General features: G+C 39.4%; 1 protein-coding gene across 3 annotated transcripts in view; it reads right to left on the bottom strand.

The window, feature by feature from the left end:
* EPB41L5 (erythrocyte membrane protein band 4.1 like 5) overlaps positions 1 to 22,554 on the bottom strand; it is a 57,116-nt gene that overhangs the window by 9,175 nt on the left and 25,387 nt on the right. For all 3 annotated transcript variants that reach the window (XM_027636532.1, XM_027636531.1, XM_027636533.1), the window contains 9 exons: positions 22,056 to 22,225; positions 20,818 to 20,924; positions 20,368 to 20,395; positions 18,276 to 18,318; positions 17,069 to 17,184; positions 6,488 to 6,654; positions 5,887 to 5,981; positions 725 to 853; positions 104 to 165 (listed from right to left, as the gene is read on the bottom strand). In XM_027636532.1, coding sequence (XP_027492333.1) covers positions 104 to 165; positions 725 to 853; positions 5,887 to 5,981; positions 6,488 to 6,654; positions 17,069 to 17,184; positions 18,276 to 18,318; positions 20,368 to 20,395; positions 20,818 to 20,924; positions 22,056 to 22,225 — 917 coding nt within the window. The remainder of the gene's footprint in view (positions 1 to 103; positions 166 to 724; positions 854 to 5,886; positions 5,982 to 6,487; positions 6,655 to 17,068; positions 17,185 to 18,275; positions 18,319 to 20,367; positions 20,396 to 20,817; positions 20,925 to 22,055; positions 22,226 to 22,554) is intronic.

Genomic DNA, 22,554 nt, shown 5'->3' with positions numbered 1-22,554 from the left:
ATGCAGCTATCACTGAGCCACTGACAGACCCCACTGAACTGCAGGTTCTCAGCACTGTACTTGGGTAGCTACATCACCTGTTTCTTCCAAATCTGTTCAGTACCTGGCAGCAGCATCCTGAATATTAGAATTCTTGACACCTGTCATGCTGTCATCTTTTATAACCTAAGGGGAAGAAATGAACACAGACATATATTTCTGATACCTGTTTCCATCTTGTACCTGTTCTGGGATTCACAGTAGAGCTGAGTGTCTCTGTCCCAGAACAAAAATGTCCTGTTCATCTACAACTCAGGGACTTAAAACATCAGTTCTGTGTGAAAACTTCAGAGCACACATAAAAATAATTCACCAAGATAACCAAATAAAATACCATTATTTGCTAAAGAATTTACTACAACATGCAAGAAGCACAGTCTTAGTCACAGAATCATGGAATAATTGCTTGGTTAGAAGACAATTCCTTGGAGGTTATCTGGCTCAGTGACCACTCAAACCAGGGCTGGCTGAAGGTCTTGTCCAGTTACTTGTTAAGTATCATCAAAGATGGATATTCCTCCTTGGGCAACCATCACTGTGAAGAAAGGCTGAAAAGCTCTCTGACTCTACCTCGGACAAGGCTCTTGGAACACCCTTATCTGCAAGGCACCTTCTCCAACATCAGGCAATTGAAGGGAAATAAAACATTTGAGAGCGTCACAGTCCTACTCAGCTGAGCATTTACCTTGTGACCTGCTTCTGCCTGGGCCTTCAGGATATTGCTTTTGAGATCTGCTGGAAGCCACTTTGCTGCTACAATTGGGCTCTCGATTGCATTGTTAAGACATTTATCTGTCAACTTCACCACTTCATCCTAGACAGGAAAAGATCTTTATTAGAAGCAGTTCCCATATGAAAATCTCTAAATAACAACAGGGCTCTGAGCGAAAGTCAGCAGATTTATACTGAAAAGGAGGCAAACGTTTTCCTTTATTTTGGAACAATGCTTAAATGTGGAGATGAAAAATGCTGCGCTAAAAATACAGTGTGTGAGAAATGAAGTGCATCCTAAAACCGCAGCCTAGTTTACTGATAGGAGATCAACACAGCAGCCATTATATATCATATCACTATAGCCTAAGTGAAAGTTGATAATTTACTCTGGAATGCAAATTGGGGAAATTTTTACTTTAAAATCCACTTATAAATTAGAACAACAGTTTAATTAATGTGCTATTAGCTACCTCTCCAGCCACTGATTATATCAGAGCAAAATGGCAGCCACAGACATAATAAAGACTAATAAAAATGAGATACCTTTCACTACAGTATATTTCATTATATGAATCGTATTTCTTAATTATAAAATGTTAATTAAGCATTCAATCTACTAATTGCTATTTGATTAGTGGCAGAACTTAATTAACTGAGTGAAAACTAAACCTTGTGACCTTCCTTCTCAGGGTATGACTCAGCAGGGGGAGACAGAGTCCTGCTTTCCTCACCATATGCCACTGTCTAGGCAGGTTCTTCCCTGGAGGTAAGTGCTGCATTTCTACAGCACTCCCTGGAGCAGGGACAATCCTGCTGCACTCCTACTTCCACCAACTGCAGCGTGTCCAGAAGGAACAAAGCCCATTGCGTAGAGAGAGAGCAGGGGAGAGAAGTTAAAAATTTGAGATGAATACCTGTCCCCCCACAGCTCTCCATCCACTTTCAGCTTTTTTCATTCAATGGAAACACTGGTGAGAACTTGTAGGTATTTGGTCTCTAGAGAGGGGAAAAGCATTTCCTTCTCTTGTCTCCCTCTAAGTCACATTTCAGAATATCCAAACAGGATCTTATGAGACTATCTAAAGGAGAATTCGTTTTAAAATTTTGACCCCAGTCAGCAATGAACTTCGCAAAATATTCAAGGGTCACTGTCAACATAAAAAGGTATGAGGACCAACAACCCACTGCTGCTGATGATTACTGCTGGCAGATATTAAGAGATGCATTCACATAATTTATGAAGATTAACAATTATTAAACATTTAAGTGTTTTTTTTTTAGAGAAGCTGCTGGAATTGCCAAGTCTGGAATAACTACAACCAAATTATTATTTGTACAGTCACAGTAACCAGCTGTGATAACGCTTAAATCCCTGCGTGGGACCTCACTGAACCAGACGCTGTAAGTAACAGTTCCTGCACAGAATTTCAAATGCATTATTCCACTAATACAGTAAATCTCATCATTTTAACTGAGTGCCTGAAGCACTATTTTGTCGTTTAACTTCCTCTCAGCTTTCTCCACCTGAACAACCAATTTCATTAAGTCACTCCAGTCTATTAACAATTAGATTCTCTACTTTTGAAAAGTTTAGTACTATTACAAAATATTTTAATGTAATTGAATATAAATTTCATACCACTACAGAAATATTTGCATCAATATTAATGATCCATTTTTCTCAAGCCTTTCTGTTTTGTGCTTGAAAAAGCATGCAGCTACAGGGAAAAGCATCCATCAACTGATAAAGCCTCAAGATGTCTAAATGACAAGACACTTCAGGTGTTCACATAAAACAGGAAAGCTGTTGGGGTTTGTCATTATTCTAGCTTGTTACAAATGTTTGTTGTTTCCATGGACTAGACAAATTACATTCTCCAAATCAAAATAGGGAGCTAGGCAGCGATGTAAAAAGGTAAGGAAAGATTAAAGGCGGCAGCAAGGCATGTGATCCCAATACTTTCTGCTTTTGAGCAGTGTTCCTAGTGCCACTGAAAATCACTTTATATAGGAACATGAAGTCTAATACAGGCACATTTTGGAGCAACTTCCACGTATTTACAGATCACAACAAATTCAGAAAAAGCAAACACTCATGTTCTGGCATTTCTGACCCTGGAGCAGACTTCGAACACGGGCAAACAGGGTGAACTTTTTATTGTTCGTTTTACTTCAGAAGCTGATGAAAGCAGTGCATTGGTGTATTTAAAACTATTTGCTCTCTTTTGTCAGATCTGGTCACTGCACTGGTGAAAGCTGGGAAAGGACAAAGTCGCATTCTTCCATCCCAACAGATTTTGGCAGTGAGCAGCAGTGAAGAATGAAGCTATTCATTCCCCCCTTCCCAGTTCTCATTCTGGAAAGATTTCTCTTTCTCCCTAGAAGAACAGGGATAGCTAGATAAATATTTCCCTATCAGAGCAATCAATCAAGACTGAATGGCTACAAATACAGAATTACATAAAGATGACTATCAGGCTATCCCTGACCCCTGATAGAAGACAGTTAAAGATTTTTCATTAACAAGATTTAAATGAGTACTTCATTGGCATATGAGTGCCATGAAGTTCAGGATACAGCTCTGCCTTCATAAGCAGAAAGATGATGCTTTCCCCCAATGCATTTTACCAAACCTCTTACATTCTGTAACTGTTTTTACATAAGTCAGTATCTTATGCAATGGTAAACTTCAAGGGAGACGAAATATGCTGAAATTTGTAACCACACACTTTCAGAAAGAACACTGCATTCCTCTGAAGTAACAGCAAGCTCCAGGATCTAAGTTTATTGCAAGGCTTTAGTGCCTATACTGCAGTCCCATGCAGTTCAGTCTGAAGAGGATAGCACAAACACCTCTTTTACTAATAGATTATGAATAAAAGTAAGTACAGGAGAAGAGTCAATAGGTACATTTTGTAACAAACATCATAAGTGGAAATTTATAGTTTTTTCTAAAGCAGCCTTCAAAGTCGGGAAACAAAGTGTTTTTAATTGTTATTCTTAGGTCACTCTTTTGAGGACTCCTTTCCAAACCATTAACCTTCCTCTCTGAAGGGTGTGCTCATTTGGTGCTACTGTAACCTACATGTCTTTGCAATTTGAAACACAGAGAATTTAAAGTATGCGGGGAGTATCTAATTTGTGTCTATCTTCTTTAAACAACCACTCTCAAATGACCTTCTGGTCAGCTACATCATAGTCTGAAAAATTTTATTCAATCTCCTCTACCCTAGAAAAAACACTGATGATCTACTCTTATATTTTCTTAATACAAATTGCACTTCCTTCTTGAAAGCTGAAGTCTCTTTTACCCAAGGAAAGAACCACACTAGCATACTGCTGATCCATACCTCATGTAATTCCCTGTTATGCAAATGTTCTTGCTCTCTAATCAGGTTACTACCACCCCAGTATCTGTAACCTCTAAAGTTACTCAGCACCTCGTATGACAGCAGCTGGATAACTGTGACTATACTGAATTGGCAGCTGTTTGTTAGATTAGCTCATTACAGGCATCTTAGCTTGCTTATTATATATCAGCCACAATTTAAAAACCATTGAGACATTTTTGCTCTGTTCTCTCCAATTAACCAATTAAACATTTTTTTCCCTCTCTCTCTGAACTAAAGCAGAGGTCAGAAAATATTCCTAAATAAGCTGTGTTCATTTGCTTTAGTTTACGCAGAAGTGGTGTTTCAGCATAACAGGACCTACAGGCTACTGACTAATCTTCTTACAGACCTGGTAATCTTTGTAATGCACTCACCAAGCAGAGAGGTGCACAAGGCATCCCTGACAGCAGTCCTTAAAGGGGACATGAGCCAAAGAGCCTGCAGCACCACCCACAGCAGCCTTCTCTCACACCGAGGTGGAGAACAAGTGCTTAGGAATGGGCTTAGCTCAAACACATACTGCTAAACATCTCTCTTGGCACCTGGTTCCTTTTACTCTTGAGGGAGCAAGAAAAATCATTGCTGCTTCACTGAAAGTTAGATAAATCCTCAGGCTTCCCTGGAAGGGAGGGTAGCCCAAAGAGAGATAACAGTGCCAGGTGTTTTACTCTCTCTGCTTGCCCAGAACGCAATAAAGCATCTAAAGCTTTAACATCAGGGAAAGTAGAGTAAAGGAAATACAATTTCCATAATTTTTTTAAGCTCATTAAAAAAACCAGAAGAATATCCTGTATGGGTGCACTTGTCTGATAACCAGTAAATCTATCAAAGTTCACTGCTGTTGTAAAGGAGGATCCTGTCCCCTCCATCACTTCTAGCAACACTACTTATTTTCACTATGGCTCTGGCATTCCTTTGACCCCTTCTATGAACCTATTTTACTCACTATTTACCAACTTAAAAAACAAATCAAAAACCTAATGAAATCTAACACCTTAACAAAAACTTCAAAACAAAGGCAACTAAAAGAATATTGTTTGCCATTTTGTAGGCTACATTTGCTTACTGAAACATGCAGTGATTCCTGCATGTTTTCCTCCCCAGAGAGGGAGGCTGGGGAAGGAAGAACAAAGAGGAGGGAGGAAGGGAGGGAGAAGAGTGCCTTCACCTCGTTCAGGGCACTGAAGCTTGTACTTTGGCTCAGCTGCCTCTGAAAGTGCAGCCTGACTGGCTCAGAAGGATCTGAGAGCATTTAATCAAACCACATCACTCTTCTCTATGTAAACACAGAGAGCACTAACACCTACTTCAGAGAGCAGGTACAAACTGGTTACTTAACTCAAAAAAACCAAGGTTACCTAGGGCAACAGAAAAATGCCGGGAAAGCAGCACACCCCTTCCAAAAAGAGGGTAGGCTACACAACACCATACAGGTAGTAACCTACAGATAAAGACAACTGAGAAACATTTCAAGCATTTATGCCTTTTACTCCCATTGATTTCAGAAAATTTCACCAGGTTGCAGTCTGCATACATGCACCTCTGCCCCTGTCTTTATCTCACTGCCCTGTCACACATAGGTTTATATATAAAAAAGCAGCTGTATTTCCTTTACTACCCCCCAGTATTACTCACTCATATTCTTAAAAATTCTGCAAACAGACCAAGGCAAGAGGAAGACTTTTCAGAATCATCTGAACAAAACTCAGTGACTGTGCCAGGGGGAATGAAGCCCAAGTACCTGTATGTTTATGTTTACGTTGGGACGCTCAGTTGGCACAGGGCTGCTGTGCTCTGTCTCCAGCTGTTTCAGTTTTAGGAATGTGTCTTCAAATGCTGAAAAAGATAGAAAAAAAATCATCTTCCTGATGTTATTGTGGAGTTATTTGCCTTGTAACTTGCATTCTTCCTGAATACTAATTATGTGGGTTTGAAGTTGTGCAAAAAAGCACAGGGATGGGAGAATCTGCCTACTTGCTCAGGCTTCAGTGCAAGTTTCAATCTTACGGAGTGTGTGTACCTAATCACAGTGCTCTGCACTCCTGCAAGTTCATCTGCCCAACAGGGAATGAGCAAGCACACAGACAAGCTTTTATGGCTGCACTTCACTGTATTTGTGGCTAAAGTCAGATCCAACAAAGATCTGACTTCTCCTATGTACCTCTGTCCTTGTAAATAAGCTTTGTTGTCCCAGTGGTGGGTAAAACTGTCCTTATGCATATAACCTAAGGGAGCTTCTAAAACAGTTCTGCATTTTTGTAAGGAAACACTCTCATAGCAACCTAACTATTTAACTTTGACCCCACACACCATAATATGAAAAAATCTGTAAATTTGCTTACGATCAGAGTCTGCTTTTTCAGCAGGAGTTTCCTTTGTGCCAGGATGAGGGCAACTAACAGCCTCTTCTGAATCTCCTGTTGCCAAGCCAACAACCGGACGGCCTATGGCATCATCAACACAAGTTTCTGGCAGCTCTGTGCTGTCTAGCAAATCAACAAGAGGGATGCTGCAAAGGCAGAAAGATGGGCAGAGATAGGCAGAATCATGTTACCACTCTTCCTGTAACAAGAAAAAGCTTTGACACATGTAACCTCTTTTTTCAAGCTGTCTTCCGCTAACCAGATACATTCTGTAAAAAGTATTTCAGGTAACTAAACAGACATTGGCTCTCAGTGAGCTTAAAAACATGACAAAGGGAACATTTTATGTCTCTGTAAGTGACTTCATAAAAGAACAGGTCTGTGTTGCCTGCTCCATCATCACACAGCAGTGGAAAAAGTGAAGAGAGAAGAAGGGAAGTTTTTAAACCATTAAATACACTTTTTGGAACAAACATTTGAAGTTTTCCTAACAAACTCAAGGTACCCTTTAGGATTTTTACATGAGAAAAAGTAAAGTGAGAGGGAGGGAAGTTGGTATCAAAAAAGTTGTTCGTGCAGCACTTCACCCAACACTTGCAAGCAGAACAGAGGGCAGAAGGGTGCACTGCACAGGTCTGCATTGATACTGTTATGGTCAGGCATACCTATAACTAGCTTCAGTTTTGTTAGTTTAGGCAGAGACATGAATGAAACTTTAGCAGTCACAATATTTTAAGTGAACCACAGCATGTATGCTGTACCCTGTAAGGATCACTTGTTTCACCTCCTTTGCCTTCTGATGGAAACGTCTCCTTTTTATTTTGCCCTATGAGCTGTACTTACAATGAACAAAGAAAAATAATTATAAAAAGAAAAATTATATTATGATGTTTATGTTGTGCAAGCATTCAGGAATCTCATACATCTCTTCCAAGTTTGGGAGCAGCTAAAGCTCTCCTAACAGCAAACTAACAAACACAGGAACAACTGCTGCAGAACAAGAGGGTTAATCAGACACGGCCTGTGCACGTAACTGCACCTTGATTATTGCCCACTTTAGTCTAGAATCACCCTTACAATCAGTTTGGTTGCAATATTAGTTTAAGAAGAAAAATCTATCACTTTTGAAAGTCTTGTCCCTAATATGAGAACAATGACACCAAGCAAGTATCCACAACAGAACTTACCCTTATGCACAGACAAGAGATGCTTCCTACTGGGCAGTTTAGACCAGTTTCTCCCTTACCACTACCAGTTTAATGCCCCATGCCTCTCTCCAGCCCCCAGAATCTGGAAGCAGTGCCCTGTTGTCACTAGAGGCTCCAGGAAAAAACTCTCCCCCTCCAGCACAAGCACCCAAAAGAATCCTTCCTATGTTGAATATATACCTCTGAAACAGATTACAGGATATCACCGTTTTAGTGCTAATAATGTACGAATCATCTTAAGACAATTAATTGCTGTGAGGCAACCTGAGGTCACTTGCTTGATTCTCTTACAGCAGTGGAATAAGAAGCTACTAGCAAAGCAAATAATAGGAAACTTTTCAACCTACTGTGCAGCCTCTGCACCACTAATGGGGAAGCAGTAGATAGTCTTGCAAAGGAGGAATGATGGATACAGAGATTTTTGTTAGAAGTAGCAGACAGGAGTAGATGCTTTTCCAACTAAGGCAACAAAGGAAGTGAGACTGAATCCCATACCTTACTATCAGAGGATGATGATGTATGAAAGTTTTCTAATCTTCACATGAAGACAACAATTTTCTTCCTATTTTCTGACAGTTTTCTGCAAATAGCCTCCCAATTGTTTAATATGACAACCATTATAGAAAGTTCAGATTTCGCCTGCAGCACAGAGAGGTGCTGACACCATGTGTTGAAGAAACTTGGAATAAGTTCCCATGAACTCTACATCAGAGAGGTGATGTAGAGCATCAGTAACACTTCTTTGTGCTTAAGGCACAATTACACTAGCCTTTTCCTCCCCATGACATCTGCAGTAATATTTACTAGACAGACAAGAGAGCTGATTCAAGAACTTGCCTGCTACAGATCAGGGCAGTCTTAAAATGTGACAACATATTCAAATAGCACACTCAGTGTCTAGTGTGTTCCAAAAGCTGCTTACACTGAGGTGACCAAAGTCTGTATAAAAACTTATTGCCATTTGTGCCGTGGGATGGAGAACTGGCTGAGGTAGCAAGGACAACCAGGGTGAGACCCTGCAGCTTCACCCCTGCATCATGGCAGGGCCTCAGGGAAACTAAATGAATTTTAGGTGGACTCAAGGAAGCCTCATAGGCCAAGATTCAAGTAGGAATTGACCCCATCTTGCCTTCAGACCCACTGAAACACCTACTCAGCTACCCTGAGATATGTAGTCAACAAGAGGAAAGTCATACTAGGGAGACTCTCAGCCACTGGAATTTGCAGGCACAAAGACGAGCTCTCCAAACAGCATCAAATCATTTGAGGCCACCCAGACTCTTCACCCTCTTCAGAGCACCTGCAGGAGGACTGCCATGCTGGCTTCATAAACAGCCAAACTAAGGAAATAAAAAGCACAAGATACTACTTGCATCACTACACAGAATTTCTGACATCTCTTACAAACACACTGATGAACTGTCCCACCAATCAAAGGCTGCCCAGGAAAAGTAGGAAAGTCAGCTTGCCCTTCTCAACAATGAAAAGGGCATTAGCTTTCCATGTTCCTGTATTTACCTGTGTACAAGGGGATATTTTGAACTTTGCACAGCAGTAAGCGCCAGGCTTTGTGTCTCCAGAATCAACTTCTACCAGCATATTTTAAGAAATACTCTGAGGAGAAATGCTGATAAAAGATACCAGGAGTTCATGCCACATAAATAATTATGCATATAGGAATAATGAAGACTTGTAGTACATGGAAAGGTTTAACCCAGTAATAAATCACACAGAAGTCATTATATGCTCAGGGATTTCACACAGTTAGGGGAGTAGCTACTGCATTCTCTCTTCTTTTTTCCTGAAAACTATATTGATATTAGTATGTACCACACAGCATTCAATGCATAATGTGACTGAGAAAGCTGTCAATTACAACTGGTGTGGTTTTAATTTCCTAGTTGAAAAGCAAAACCATACTTCATGCTAGTTTATGAAATACAATCTTCAAAATACAGTAACTGAGTCTGCTACAAAAGAGGTAATTCTCTTACATACAATCTAATTGCAAACAGCACGGTGTACCATGCAAGTTCATTAATTTTTTCAAACTGGTAGTGACACAGAATAGTCTCTGACACAGACTCTGCAACGTAGTACAACAGTATGAAGTTCTTTGTTAATTTTCTTAATTTTGGTGCACCCAGTGTTGTACCTGAAGGTAAGACGAGTAGTGAATTTAAACCTTTTCAGATTTTTTTTCCTAAATAAAAATGCATAATATTCAGGAAAAAAAAAGAGCTTCCTTTTCCATTAAAGTGTAGAAAGCAAAAGGAAAAATCCTGGGGAATGTAAGATCAGACAAACAGAGACAGCTCATACACATTCTAATCAAGCAAGTCCCACATTTCAAGACTTCTGCTGTCTTCCGTTTGTTTGAAGATAATTCCGAATACTGACATAGCACAATATGTGCAAGCCAACAACTACAGCAAAGGACAGAAAACACCCTTGGGAAAAGGTGCTGGCTGCAGAACATTCAGGGATACTAAGCAAAGCAAAAAAAATATTACCACCCCGCTGTTTAGAAAGACATCCATGTGCTTCCTCATTGCAATTCCTAGAGCATGTGACCTGTCCCTGTAAAAATGCAGCTTGGTGCTGTTGGGATGAGCATCTGCTACTGAGAGCTGTCACTCACCCTAATGGATACTAAGATAGCAATTCTCCTTAAGTCAATGAAGGCACATCAAAATAAGCCCAGCACAGAGGAAAATCTACCCTCAGGTTATATGCAAGATTCACAGCCACGTGGCAAAAGCATGCAAGGTACACCACACTGAAACAATTTAATCCTAAAGGTAGATGGATTTTAGGCAACCAGGGCTGAATCTGCCATGCAAAAATTCTACAACAAAAACCTGTGTCACAGCTTTAATTACCGAACTTAGAGTTAATTCCAGGGCAGTCCATGACCATCAGGAGGGTCACCAGCCCTCTGCTCAGCACTGGAGAGAGACCCCGGAGTGCTGTGCCCAGCTCTGGGCTTCCCAGGACAAGAGAAACATGGACATACTAGAGGGAGTGCAGCAAAGGGCCTTGAATATAACAAAGGGGCTGGAGCATTTGAGACAGGAGGAGAGGTTGAGAAAGCTGGGATTGCTCAGCCTGAGGAAAAGACAGCTCAGGAGGATCTCACCAATGTTTATAAAAACCTGATGGAGGGAGTAAAGACAACAGTCAAACTCTTGTCAAGGGAGCCCAAAGAAAGGACAAGAGGCAATGGGCACAAACTGAAACACAGGAAACTCCACTTAAAAACAAAAAAAACCCTCAACTTTTCTTCCTGTAAGGCTGGTGAAACACATCTCTCATAGCAGGTGTGAAGTCTCCATCCTTGTAGATACTCAAAACCTGGCTGGTGTGGTCCTTGAGCAACCTGCTCTACTCAAACCTGCTCTTAGCATGGGGGTGGACTAATTATCTCCAGAGGCACCTTCCAGCCTCCACTACTCTTTAATTCTTTGACAGCATCACAAAACTTCTCTGATACCCAAGGAGTCAGCCACTACTTGCAGTGCCCTGACCTCAACAAAAGCACATCTAAACTTAAAACTGCAATAAAACAGTGACTTGTTATTGCAACAGTGTTCTTGCATTTTAAATACAAAACTATCCCAAATTCCTCCATTCAAATTAGTGGCTTTTTCTCCCTCAACTACAGAGACATTTTATGATATTGTTAAGTTAAAACACCTGTTTTCATTTGCATATTCTTATGCAACTTCATCAACAATAAAGGAACACAGGAGGCTTGCTTCACTCCAGAAGTTTACAACATCCACCATGCATAATCTAAACCTAAAAATAACACAACAGATTGCTCCTATCACCTTGGTAGATCTCACAGATCTTTATTATACAGCTTGCACATCCTTTTTTTTTTTTTTAAGCAGAGTCATAAAATAGACTTTTCATTAGCAATCTCCTTCCCCCTGTGAGATGCAGGGGTGAGGAGACAAAGTATCTCTGGCAATATTAAGTTATGTCCTGGCTGACACTTACTTTCTTGGTTCTTCTGGGTTGAATATCTGGAAATAATATTTTTGGGCTCTGTGGCAATTTGAAACATAGTGAAAGAATCTGAAAATCATTCAATCACCTTCTTTATCCTAAAACCCAAATATAAATGAATTTTAAAAGCCCTCTATTACAGCTTTTCATCTTTTTTTTTCTTTATAACAGGTAAAGAATATTGCAATTTAAAAGAAGTTAACTTCAGAAAACACATGAAAACACAGTGTGGTTCAAAGGTAAAGGTCTGTTCTTCATGTAGTTAAAGGTCCCCAAGAACACCAATGAGCCATGAAGCTGGAGTCCTAACCTCTGACTTAAAAATTAACCCCGTGAATCATATGGTTGAACCGGTGTCTGTCAGGAAATATTTCTGTTTCTTTACAACTGAAGCACAGCAGCAAAAAAGAAAATTTTTTAGAAAGAAAAAAAAGATAATTACTCTTTGCCTTTTTGGGAATTCTGGTCATTTTATTCTTAAAAAAATGAAAATAATTCTATTTCATTTCCAATCAATATGTTTCAGAAGAGGTCTTATTGAAAAAAAAAGGTTAGTTTTTAGATCAACCATGTACTTAGATATTTTCACATGACCATGGTTCAAAAGGAGGGGCAGTTACATCCTCTATTTCTCTTAGATTTTTGAAAAGACATTATAACCCACTAGTTTCATGTGTAGTTTTATAACAAATGTGACTTCCTGCATGGCTTTCAAACCCAGCTAAAAAAAAAAGTAAATCTTTCAATCTTAAGGAAAACCTTAACATAATTTAAAAGATCTACCTAGATATAAATATAGATAGATATATATTGTTTTTAATGTAAGAGTGACGTGTGGCTTCCGGTCTATAAGTTCTTTTCTCTTTGAAGAGTAAATACCAACAGCACAATATGCAGAGCCTTTGTCATAAAGTTTTTCTCCCCCTCTACAGTCAGCTTTGGGTCCGTTGTTCTTATCTCAGAGACAGCTCAAGGGGCAATTTCTCAGGCTCTGCTGGGAAGCAGTCCCAAGCTCCAGCAAGGCCCACATCTCAGAGGCTGGTCATGGTGGTTTGGACAGCATGGGCACCAGCACTGCTATGCATTCCCGCGTTCTTCACATTGCGCTCGTGGACGAACGCGGGGCACCGTCCGTCCGCGCCGCGGGTCCTCGGCGGGGCCCACGTGTCCCACGTGCTTCCACCACGGAGACACCGGTCGGCAGCGTCAAAGGGCCTGGAGTGTTGGGGAGCGGGAGGGGGCACAATTAGTAAATGGGCACGGAGGAGGAAGAGGGTGGAAAAGTAAAGCAAAGGTAAAGATAAGGAAATCGATGCGAAAAGATGAGGAAGAAGGGCATTGCTGGGAGGTAAACGCTGAAGGAAGAGGCATGCGATGTACGTGTATGTGAGGACACTGCCAAATAAACCCCTTTTCTGCACAGTACCATGCACATTTTTGCACAATTCTGAAATGACAAGTTAAGCTCTCTCATGTCTACATTGCCTACACCTACCAAATGAAAAGCGCTTTATATTTCAAAGTGCTTCACAAAACTGAGTAAGAGCTGTGTGCATTTTACAGATGGGAGGAAATAACGCAACGGAGGAACAGGCCTGCCAAGTATACAGCATGCTTTGTTTGCAGAAAACCAGTTTAAGTGGCAGGTCTAAATGTACAGCTGAAACCAACATCCGTAAGCAATACCAGTTTTCAAAGTCACTGGAAAATGCAGATTCTAGTGCAAGTTTCAAAAAGAAAAGGAGAAGAAAATAGAAACTCAGAAAAATGAGCATTACTATGCAGGAAAAAACAGTAGAGTAAACACAAAGAATTCACAATTTAGGTGACTAAGGGACTAATACTACTGAAGAAGTTGACTGCAGCTATGACTTGGATTAGCATAAAAAATTTAGTTGGAAAAGGACCATTTTACAAAAGGTCACAATAAAAACTAAGATCTTGCTTTCTAATTTTGCATATGAAGGCATAACGGTTTGTAAATTTTAAATTTTGAATTACTAAAATCAAACCCACAGAAATGCCATGCACAGTTATGGCTAGTCTATACCACAGTTGGAATAAGGTCCTCCATAAGCTAGAAAAAAGAGCAAGGGAGAACACTCACCACATTAAACAGTGTTTTGAAAAATATTTTTATGCAGGAGCCCTTAGCTAGAAAATTGAAAGGCTTCAGGCACAAGCATCTCCAAAGCAGCAAGGATAAGCAATTTACTGAAACAGCTGAATTTTAAAATACTTAAAAAACAGGCGATGATCAGATGAACAGATAACAGATGTTATCTGTTGTCTGTGTAGCACTAGGATACTTCACTGGTACGTTTTAGGAGAGGTTGATGTGAAGGTACAGTCAGGTATCAAAAAAGTGCTTGGAACAAAGCACTTCATAAACTATTGAAGCAAGGACATTCCTAAAACAAAGGTATTCCTTCAGCCTGATGTAGAAGACTCTACTTAATGAGCCAAATCTAAACAAAGTGAAATGATTGTTGCTGTTCACATAGAGGGGTCAGACAGCCTTCAGCTCAAATTCCACCTTCTCATGTTCCAGAACAGCCAAGCAGCCAGAGCATGAGCTGGAAGATCACAGTGTTAAGGCAGGGAAGCAGGAAAGCATGCAGGATTCTCAACAGTGGTAAATGATTAATGTTCAGGGATAGTCCTCCTTTAGAAAAGAGACAGGTTTTATATAAAGGTCACCCATGGGTAAATGCAAAATTTTGGTTTTTGTAATATATGCCAAGGGAGTGACTTGTACATACTGAGGGCTCCAATCCTCAACAGTTTGTTACACTGTTTTCCCATCTCTTTCATGTATGCAATTAAGGGAAAGCTACATCCAACAGCAAGCAAAGGAAAAAAAAAAGGAAAAAAAAAGAAAAAAAGAAAAAAATCCCCTACTTATTCCACAATAAGGACGAAAATATGAAATGGCTCAGAAAAAGTTTCTTGGAAAAAGACTAAACTTAGAATGACACAGGTCATGTTTTAGGCTTCCCAGACTTGCAGCTAATATTCCAGAACACTTTCAGATCCTGCAGACCAGTACAGCTTTCCTGTACTGACAATTTTACAGGAATGGAGCAAAGTTAAAAAAAAAAAAAAACAAACAAAAAATCCCACACTAAAATCCTTCCTATCTGGCAAAGTACTTTCTGCAATCTGGCACAATTGCTGTTGGCAGCTGCAGCATTAACATTTTAAATTAAAGGAAACACTGACATTAGGACGGATCTAAGCTGCAAGGTAGCCAGTACAGGCATCTGCCAAGCAGAGCACGGAAACTCATGAGGTCAGGACCTTACTTCTAAACTCCTTCAATCCAACTATCTACCAAATCCACAGTCCAAAAGATTTTGGTGTTCTCAACAATCCTTGGCAAGCTCTCTCTAAAAGAAGACTATTTTTCTGACAGAAAGCAAAGGTAATTCATGCAGAAACAGGCCAATTAAAGACAGTAGCAGCTGGAAGGAAATCTTGTTAGCAGCACCGAGACACCCTTGCAGGTGCAATAGCCAAGTCACAGCCCCCGGCAATAAATACGTATGTTCTGGCAATTATATTAACCTAATCCCACTTCCCATCTAGGAAATCAGAATGTAGCTCAATTGCTGACTCAGCTTCAAATTGTTGTCTTCTTCCTACAGCTGGATTTGCCCTTTATTACAGGCAGTACTGTTTCCAGTGAATATACTAAAACCAGAAGACAACCACTTTCAGTAATAATTTTATGGCTCAAAGACACACAACACATTCGCAGTACAAGCACTGCACTCTCAATTAAAATGCATCAATTGCCAAGAAGCTTGTCTTCTTTACAACACACTGTTTTGGGTTACATGCAGGTGTATCTCACATTCACTCTCACTCTTCTATACAAAGGCTACATCTTGCAGCAGCTGGCATATAAGCTTAGACGCCTTGACGATGTTATGACAGACAGGTTTAAGTTCTTAATCCTAAAACAGGCATACCAAACCCAAAACTGACACAGATTGGCTATAGAGCCTCTCTGCTTCAGAACAAAAGCAGTGAGATTTCAATAAGCAACAGCAGCCTTGCAAATATGAGCACGAACAGTAGCACCAGTCAGATATCTGAGGAGAGCTGCTTGGAGCAAGAGCCAAACATCTCCACCAAAGGAAATACAGGTTTCTAGCACTCATCTTGCAATTAGGCCAAAAGAACAAAAATAAAACCATTTTGAGAATGCTGAAGAATAAAGAGACCACCACCTTTCACCCACCACCATGGAAGGAATCGAGCGATCAACAGGATCCCACCATAGACAAGCACAGAGTTCAGATACTAGATAAATCAAGGGCAAAAGAAAGAAAAACAGCATTGATCATATGTTCTGATTGAAATTTCAATAAAATGCAACTCAAAGCAGAATTACCATCCCCCTTATCATCCCAAATCAGTAGTACGAAAAGTCTTTAAATGAATATGGTTTATGAAATTAAAATACATCTGTCATTGTACTGTTAGAAACAGGTATCATCTACTTTTAAGAGATACTGAAGCAAAGCAGGTTCATATGCCTGACAATGGCAGAAAGACTTTTTCTCTTGAGGGCTGAAACTGCTTGGGATAAGAGCTTTTGTGTCACTCCATTCCACTGTTACTGCTCCTGAGGAGTCTGGCAAAAGCCAGAATTATCCTTCTAGGATAAGCCATATTGCCTCTGAAGGCACAAGAAGCTGAAGAAGTTGACATGTGCACAAGAACTGGGTTGATGTATGTCAGTTTTGGTTTGAAAATAGCTTTGTAATATAGAATTAATTTAAGAAAAGTTAAATGATATGTACATTTATCTATCTTCAAACAAATCATCCTCGTTTTGAGATGCATCCAATCCATAAAACAAGTACTCTGATTACACGAAATCAAAGCTCTTATCTTCAGCTTGTGTCATTTTCCTCAAGCTCCCATTCTTCCCAAGATCATGAGAAAAGTCGCCTATTTCAAAAGGTTCAAAAGTGATTCACAAAGATACCAGTTTACAAGACTCTGTATTATCCTAAGGATCAAGGCAAGCCCTTGGGCCCATGATACCAAGCAAAAGGTTACAAAGGATATTGTGGCAAATGAGAAGGACACAGCTCTCTCCAAGACTTGAAAATGCTACTTCAGCCCGTGAAGAAATTTTCTTTTGGTTGGCAGTGACTAAGCCACACATAATTCACAGGAAAAAATCAGCTGCATGACCACTAACTTGATTGTCAACTTACATAAAGATACAAGGAGAGCAGCTTACTTAAGTACAGATAAAGGAATAGCTACTTGAATCATGCATAAGCAAACAAAATCCACTTCCCAGCAAAGCAGAACGTACCACTTCTTGTCTTGCTGGCTGGCTCCTGGGCTCCTTGGGAGATTTTCTATTTCCACTAAGACTGGGGTGGAAGGAACCGCTGTTAGGACAGGTAGGTTTGGTTTTGCATTCCAGCTCTTTGGAGACAGAATATAAACAAGTTATTATATACAATTAATGACATGATGACATGCTAAAGAGAACAAAACAGATCACCACTCCTTATGCACGAAACTAAAGCAAGGCCATTGTCTTCCCTTACTTCCACAGCACTGGATACCTATGCCCAGTCTTTTCCAGTACTGCACACAGTACTGGGATCACAGGGAATCCAAGGCTGCTCAAAGATTCTGATAAAGAGCTCTGGCCTGCTGTGTCCTTCTGTAGGAAACTTTTTAATAATGACTGGCACCTTTGTGTTGCATGCCTTTGGGCTGCCATTTGAAGCATAACAGCTCCTGAAAAAAACCACTCCTTTTGCACAGAAGGTAAAAGGCTGGGCAGAGTAGCAATCTATCAGTGAAAATTGAGTATTTTAATATTAAAACAACCCAAAATCTCGTTTCCACCAATATGTAACCCCTTCTGGTGCACTCTTCATCTGAAATGCTCCAGAAAGCAAGACATTGTCTCTCCAAACTCCAAGTCTTTTTTTTTTTTCTGATACACAGAGTTACTTTACACTAACATCATCCATTTTCAGTGAAACAGGATATTCTATGCACAAGTACTGAGGAGACAGGTATCTCTGATTTCCTTCTCAATTTCAGAAAACAAAGAATTTTTGCTAACAATGTATTCTTTAATTTATAGGTGCATTCCCCTCTTTCAGAGAAAAAAATACTGTCACCAGGAGCAACATAGGTGCTAATGAACTACACCCCCACCTTTTTTTTTTTTTAATTTTAATTACCATATAGAATTAATGTGCTTTGGATAATAACAACTCTCACACAAAAGTACTTTGTGTACCTATGAAAATCTGTATCTATAAATAGTGTAATTTCTAGAGTAGTGAGGCAGGGGGGTATCTTCCTTACTCCAGCTAAATTAACCAATTATCTTGCTTGTCAATTAGTAGTCATTTCTTGGTATGCAATTTAGTAAGTTAACTGTTTTAACTTCCAATTGGTCAATCACTGGATTTTAAGAGCAAATAACAAAACTCTCACATCTGTTGAAACACATTAAAACTACCTTTAAAACCAGTGAAAGAGAGAGTCCTTACTTGTGATCCATTAGTTTGGCTGATAACAGCATTGTTTGCAGTACTGAAAGGCAAGAACAATTTAAAACTGAGTCAGATCAACAAACTGCTTTTGTAGACTGATAGAACTGTAAAGATTTTCAGAAAGAAACAAGAAGACAAACAAAGATATTTTCAAAGTATTTAACCGTTCTCACAAAGAAAACTGAAAAACTTACACTTTAGGTCAGCTGCCTCGTTCTACGTAGCTAAGACTACCACATTATTTTTTATTTGTTCAAGCTGTAGTTTATCTGTAACTCATCTGGTTTTTCCTCTTCCTTGCCTTAACTAGTTTGGTTTAAAAAGCCTTCCTAATTCAGCAGTAAAGTGGGGTACGTTTAAAGCAAAAATTAGACAGTTTAAAGTCCCAGCAAATATGACATTGTTTCAAGTTCACCTACATGCTGTAGATACTATGTTCCATAACTAGAATCCTTCTGATTTGAAGCTTCACATCACAAAGTTTATCACAAAAATTTATGAGTTTGTTCTGCATACAGAATGGACTCTAATGGACTTAAAAGCAGTTATTCAAAGTTTCGTGCACAGCAGCTCAGCACAGCATTAATAGTAATTCTATATTATTAAATATTTATTGTATTTGATAAATTAAATATCTATTCTTGATGATTTCTGAATCTGCAAGAGACATCTCACATTTTCAAGAGATTTAAAAGCATTATACCTTATACAATAACTATGCATTATAAATCATGCAAAGCAAACTTTCGCCCCAGACTTCTAATCTTCTAAAAAAAGGTTCCAATCTCCTACAATCCATTAATCTGCTGATTTATGGTCTGGACAATAATTATCCAATCTGGCAAGGTGACAATTCAAACAGATTTCTGTATCTACTTCAGTGACTCTTTAGAACTATTTTATTTAAAATACCACAACATCAACACTGAACAAGCTGTTCCTTGTCTGTTCCCTACTTAGTCCCTTCTCTGTTCAGAGAATGTGGAAACTGCCACAGAATAGTCCACATTTAACAGAAATATTAAGGAATGCCTTCTGGGTAGTACCTTCCCCTATGCTGAGTTAATGCAGAAGAATGGAACAACATACATCTTTCATGATGCATTTCAATTAGCAGCACTGAAGTGTAGAGTTTCAGAAATGGCACAGCTTGCTGTGGAGACTAACAACAGTGCCACACCTAGGTGCAGATCAGGAGACTGCAGTCTTATCAGAAGAAACTGCTCATGAAGTTTCTCTTTCCACTCTCAGAATGACCTAAGCAGCCTGAAACTCGGAGAACGGCTTGACAACACAGCATGACAAGAGTAGTCATTAATCAAATAGCTGCATTTTGCAGCAGAGGATCTTTAAGCACTCTAATGACACCCAGTTTGGAAGAATACTTTCTCATTTTATAAAAATAAAAAACAATACAGGATGTCAAAGAGAGCAACTGTAGCTTTGTCCTCACTCTTCTCAGACTTCTCCCCCTCTCATGCAAGAATCAACCCTCCTGCTACAAACAGAAAACGTTCAGTTGTATTAAGCTTTAACTTACACATCCAGGAAGACCTTCAGTACAGAAATAAAGAACCAAAAGGCCTCCCGCTTTAAATGCTGATCATGAATAAACATAAATACTCAAGTATATAAAAATAAATGCAAATATTGTATAGAATATAAAATCACTACCCTATTTCAAATATTTATTTTACTACCTTTTCTCTGTGACCTTCACTTGATGATGTATTTCAGTCACACAGTCAGAGTAGGCAGATTCCAGAAGGAAGACATTCTCACACACTTTTACCTGATCTCTTTACATGGCAGCACACAGAACTACAACTCATATCCAGCAAGAATCATAGCTAGTCATAAACACACTTTTCTGTCTGCTAGTAAGCAAGTCTGGTAAAATTATCTATGTGACGACGACACAAGAGCTTTGCTTTGAACGGTGGTTTTTATGTAAAGCAAACAAACACAATACCCATGGCAAAACCACAGTTAAGAGGCTATCACTGTATATCCTCCTTCTGCAGACACATGCTCAAGTACAGGTGGCAAACATCAAAGAGAGAAACTCAAATACTGGAATGCACCTTACCTCGTTTCTTCCAGTTTAGCAGTGTGTGCTGCAAAAACATAAAGCATCAATTAAAATTTAATTTATAATTAGGTTATTAATTAAATATTAAGTATATGATTAATAAAAATAACCTTGCACTGCCTAAAAGCAGGCAACCAAAAGAGTAAAAGTTACTATCATTAATATATCACTGCTTCCTGGACCCAAGTTTTGCATCTTCATACTGAGACCTACTGTGCAATCTTCACAGGTGTTTTACCTGCAGAGCAAGCTGGAATGACATGCTTTGGAAACAAGCTCTTTCTAATAAATACACATGGTCTCCTAAGTAAGTAAAAGAAAAACTAATTTTGCAAATTCAAGAGAAGGGCAAACAGCTACAGAAGGATTCCTACACAGAACTTTTAAAGGAGATGATTACTTGATTCTCACATTGAATTATACTTCTCAGAATGGAAGTTCTTTTACCTTTCATTTGTAGGGTTCGTCTTGAATATCTCTTGCTGGGCCGTCTTTCAAAGGATGCTGATCTCCTGGCTTTGTTGGTCTTGGTGGTTTGATATTCTGTTTTCCCACTAAAAATGCCATGCAAAAGTATAAAGCAATAAATCACTTATTTTTAATGATCGAATAGAGACACTGCTCATCAAAAACATCACACTATTTTCAATTAGTAGCCTAACATCTGATCTCAGTTCTATTAAAACACCCCAAAATTCACACCTCAAAGGGTCTTTCATAAAAGAGGGAAAGAGTTTCGCAAACGTTCTAATATTCACTCCATTTTCTCAAGACAAATGGTTGTAGTAATGACTCCTTAAACCTCAATCTGTTGATAAAACACATTTGCCCTTTGCATATTTCTGTGGTCACAGTGCTTGATGTTTGGGAGAGCCTGAAAAATGCTAGGAGAGAGTACAGCTTAAGTAATGTTGCTGAAGGTCATAAAGAAAGATGATAATAGGTCTAAAAAGCAGTATCTAGATGCTCATGTTCCCAGATAAGTATTTCTTTCCAAGTTTGGCCAGACTCTACCCCCAGGGCAGTGGTACCCTCATGTTCTGCTGACTCCTTGGTACCACCAATCTTTTTTGAAGAAGACTGCGTGGTATTGCTACAGTCGCTGGAAATGGAAGAAAAATACATGCACACTGCCTGGGGTCATGCCCCATCCCCTTCCACATGTTCTCACCAACTCTGGTGGGGAGTCAACACTGTCCTGCAGGCTACTCTGGAATCACAAGCCATTCCATAGACTGTTACCTGCACTAGTAGTGCCTTACACAGAACAGGCATTATCTGAGGTTTTGAAGCATTACCACCCCTCAAACAGCTGGGAACTCAGAGTCAAAAAACTTGCAGTGTCCCCAGCTGTGCAAGTTAATCATCCATTCTCTATGGTATGTTTAAAAAAGTGTGGCCTTCCAAGATAAAGTGATCTATAAAACACAATGTACTACATATAAGGAATATAAACCTTGAGAAATCTTTGGTTTCCAACTGCACAGACCACAATCACCAAGATAAATCAGAAAATACAGGGGGGAAATCCATATGATTTAATAAAACCAATAACACAACTCACTCAGCTTGCAAGTTTCACTGTCCTAGACGAAAGAAAGTCAAGTTCTCCCCTGTTTTCCTGCATAATCCAAGAAGAGCAGTAACTGACAGAAGAGATGTGCTAAATGACAGACAACACTGACCTGTATCGGAACCGAGACCCCAACCGGATGAAGCCTGATCGACTTGAGCTCTTTTGGACAGGACCTCGGAGCCGGAAGAAGGCATGATGTTCCACTGCACATTTCCACAAGTGTTTGCAGGCTTTGGGATGATCCAGTCTAAAGACAAAAGTGTGCTCCTGCTCCTTTCCCTTAAAGCACATAAAGCACACTGACGACTTACAAAGGGACTAAATAAGTCAAAGCTACTATTCCATGCAACCCCAATAAAATTTGGGTCCTATGAATACTGAAATATATGTTTAAAAATATTTTAGGTAGAAATATCAAATTTTTCAGAAGCTTTAATGAACAACTGCTTCATTGTCTAAAGCTGGAAAGGGCTAGGGAGTCCATATATTTAAGAAGTCAAACCTCTGAATAACTATAAATTAAAGACACCATTACAATACGAAGGTATTTCTCAATCAGGCTAACATGGTTTCACTTCCAGATTGGATCTCCTCAAATTACCAATGCT

The sequence above is a fragment of the Corapipo altera genome, unplaced genomic scaffold (assembly GCF_003945725.1).
Source record: "Corapipo altera isolate COAL_440 unplaced genomic scaffold, ASM394572v1 45, whole genome shotgun sequence".
Lineage (NCBI taxonomy): Eukaryota > Metazoa > Chordata > Aves > Passeriformes > Pipridae > Corapipo > Corapipo altera.
This window is presented reverse-complemented; position numbering and strand designations above follow the sequence as displayed.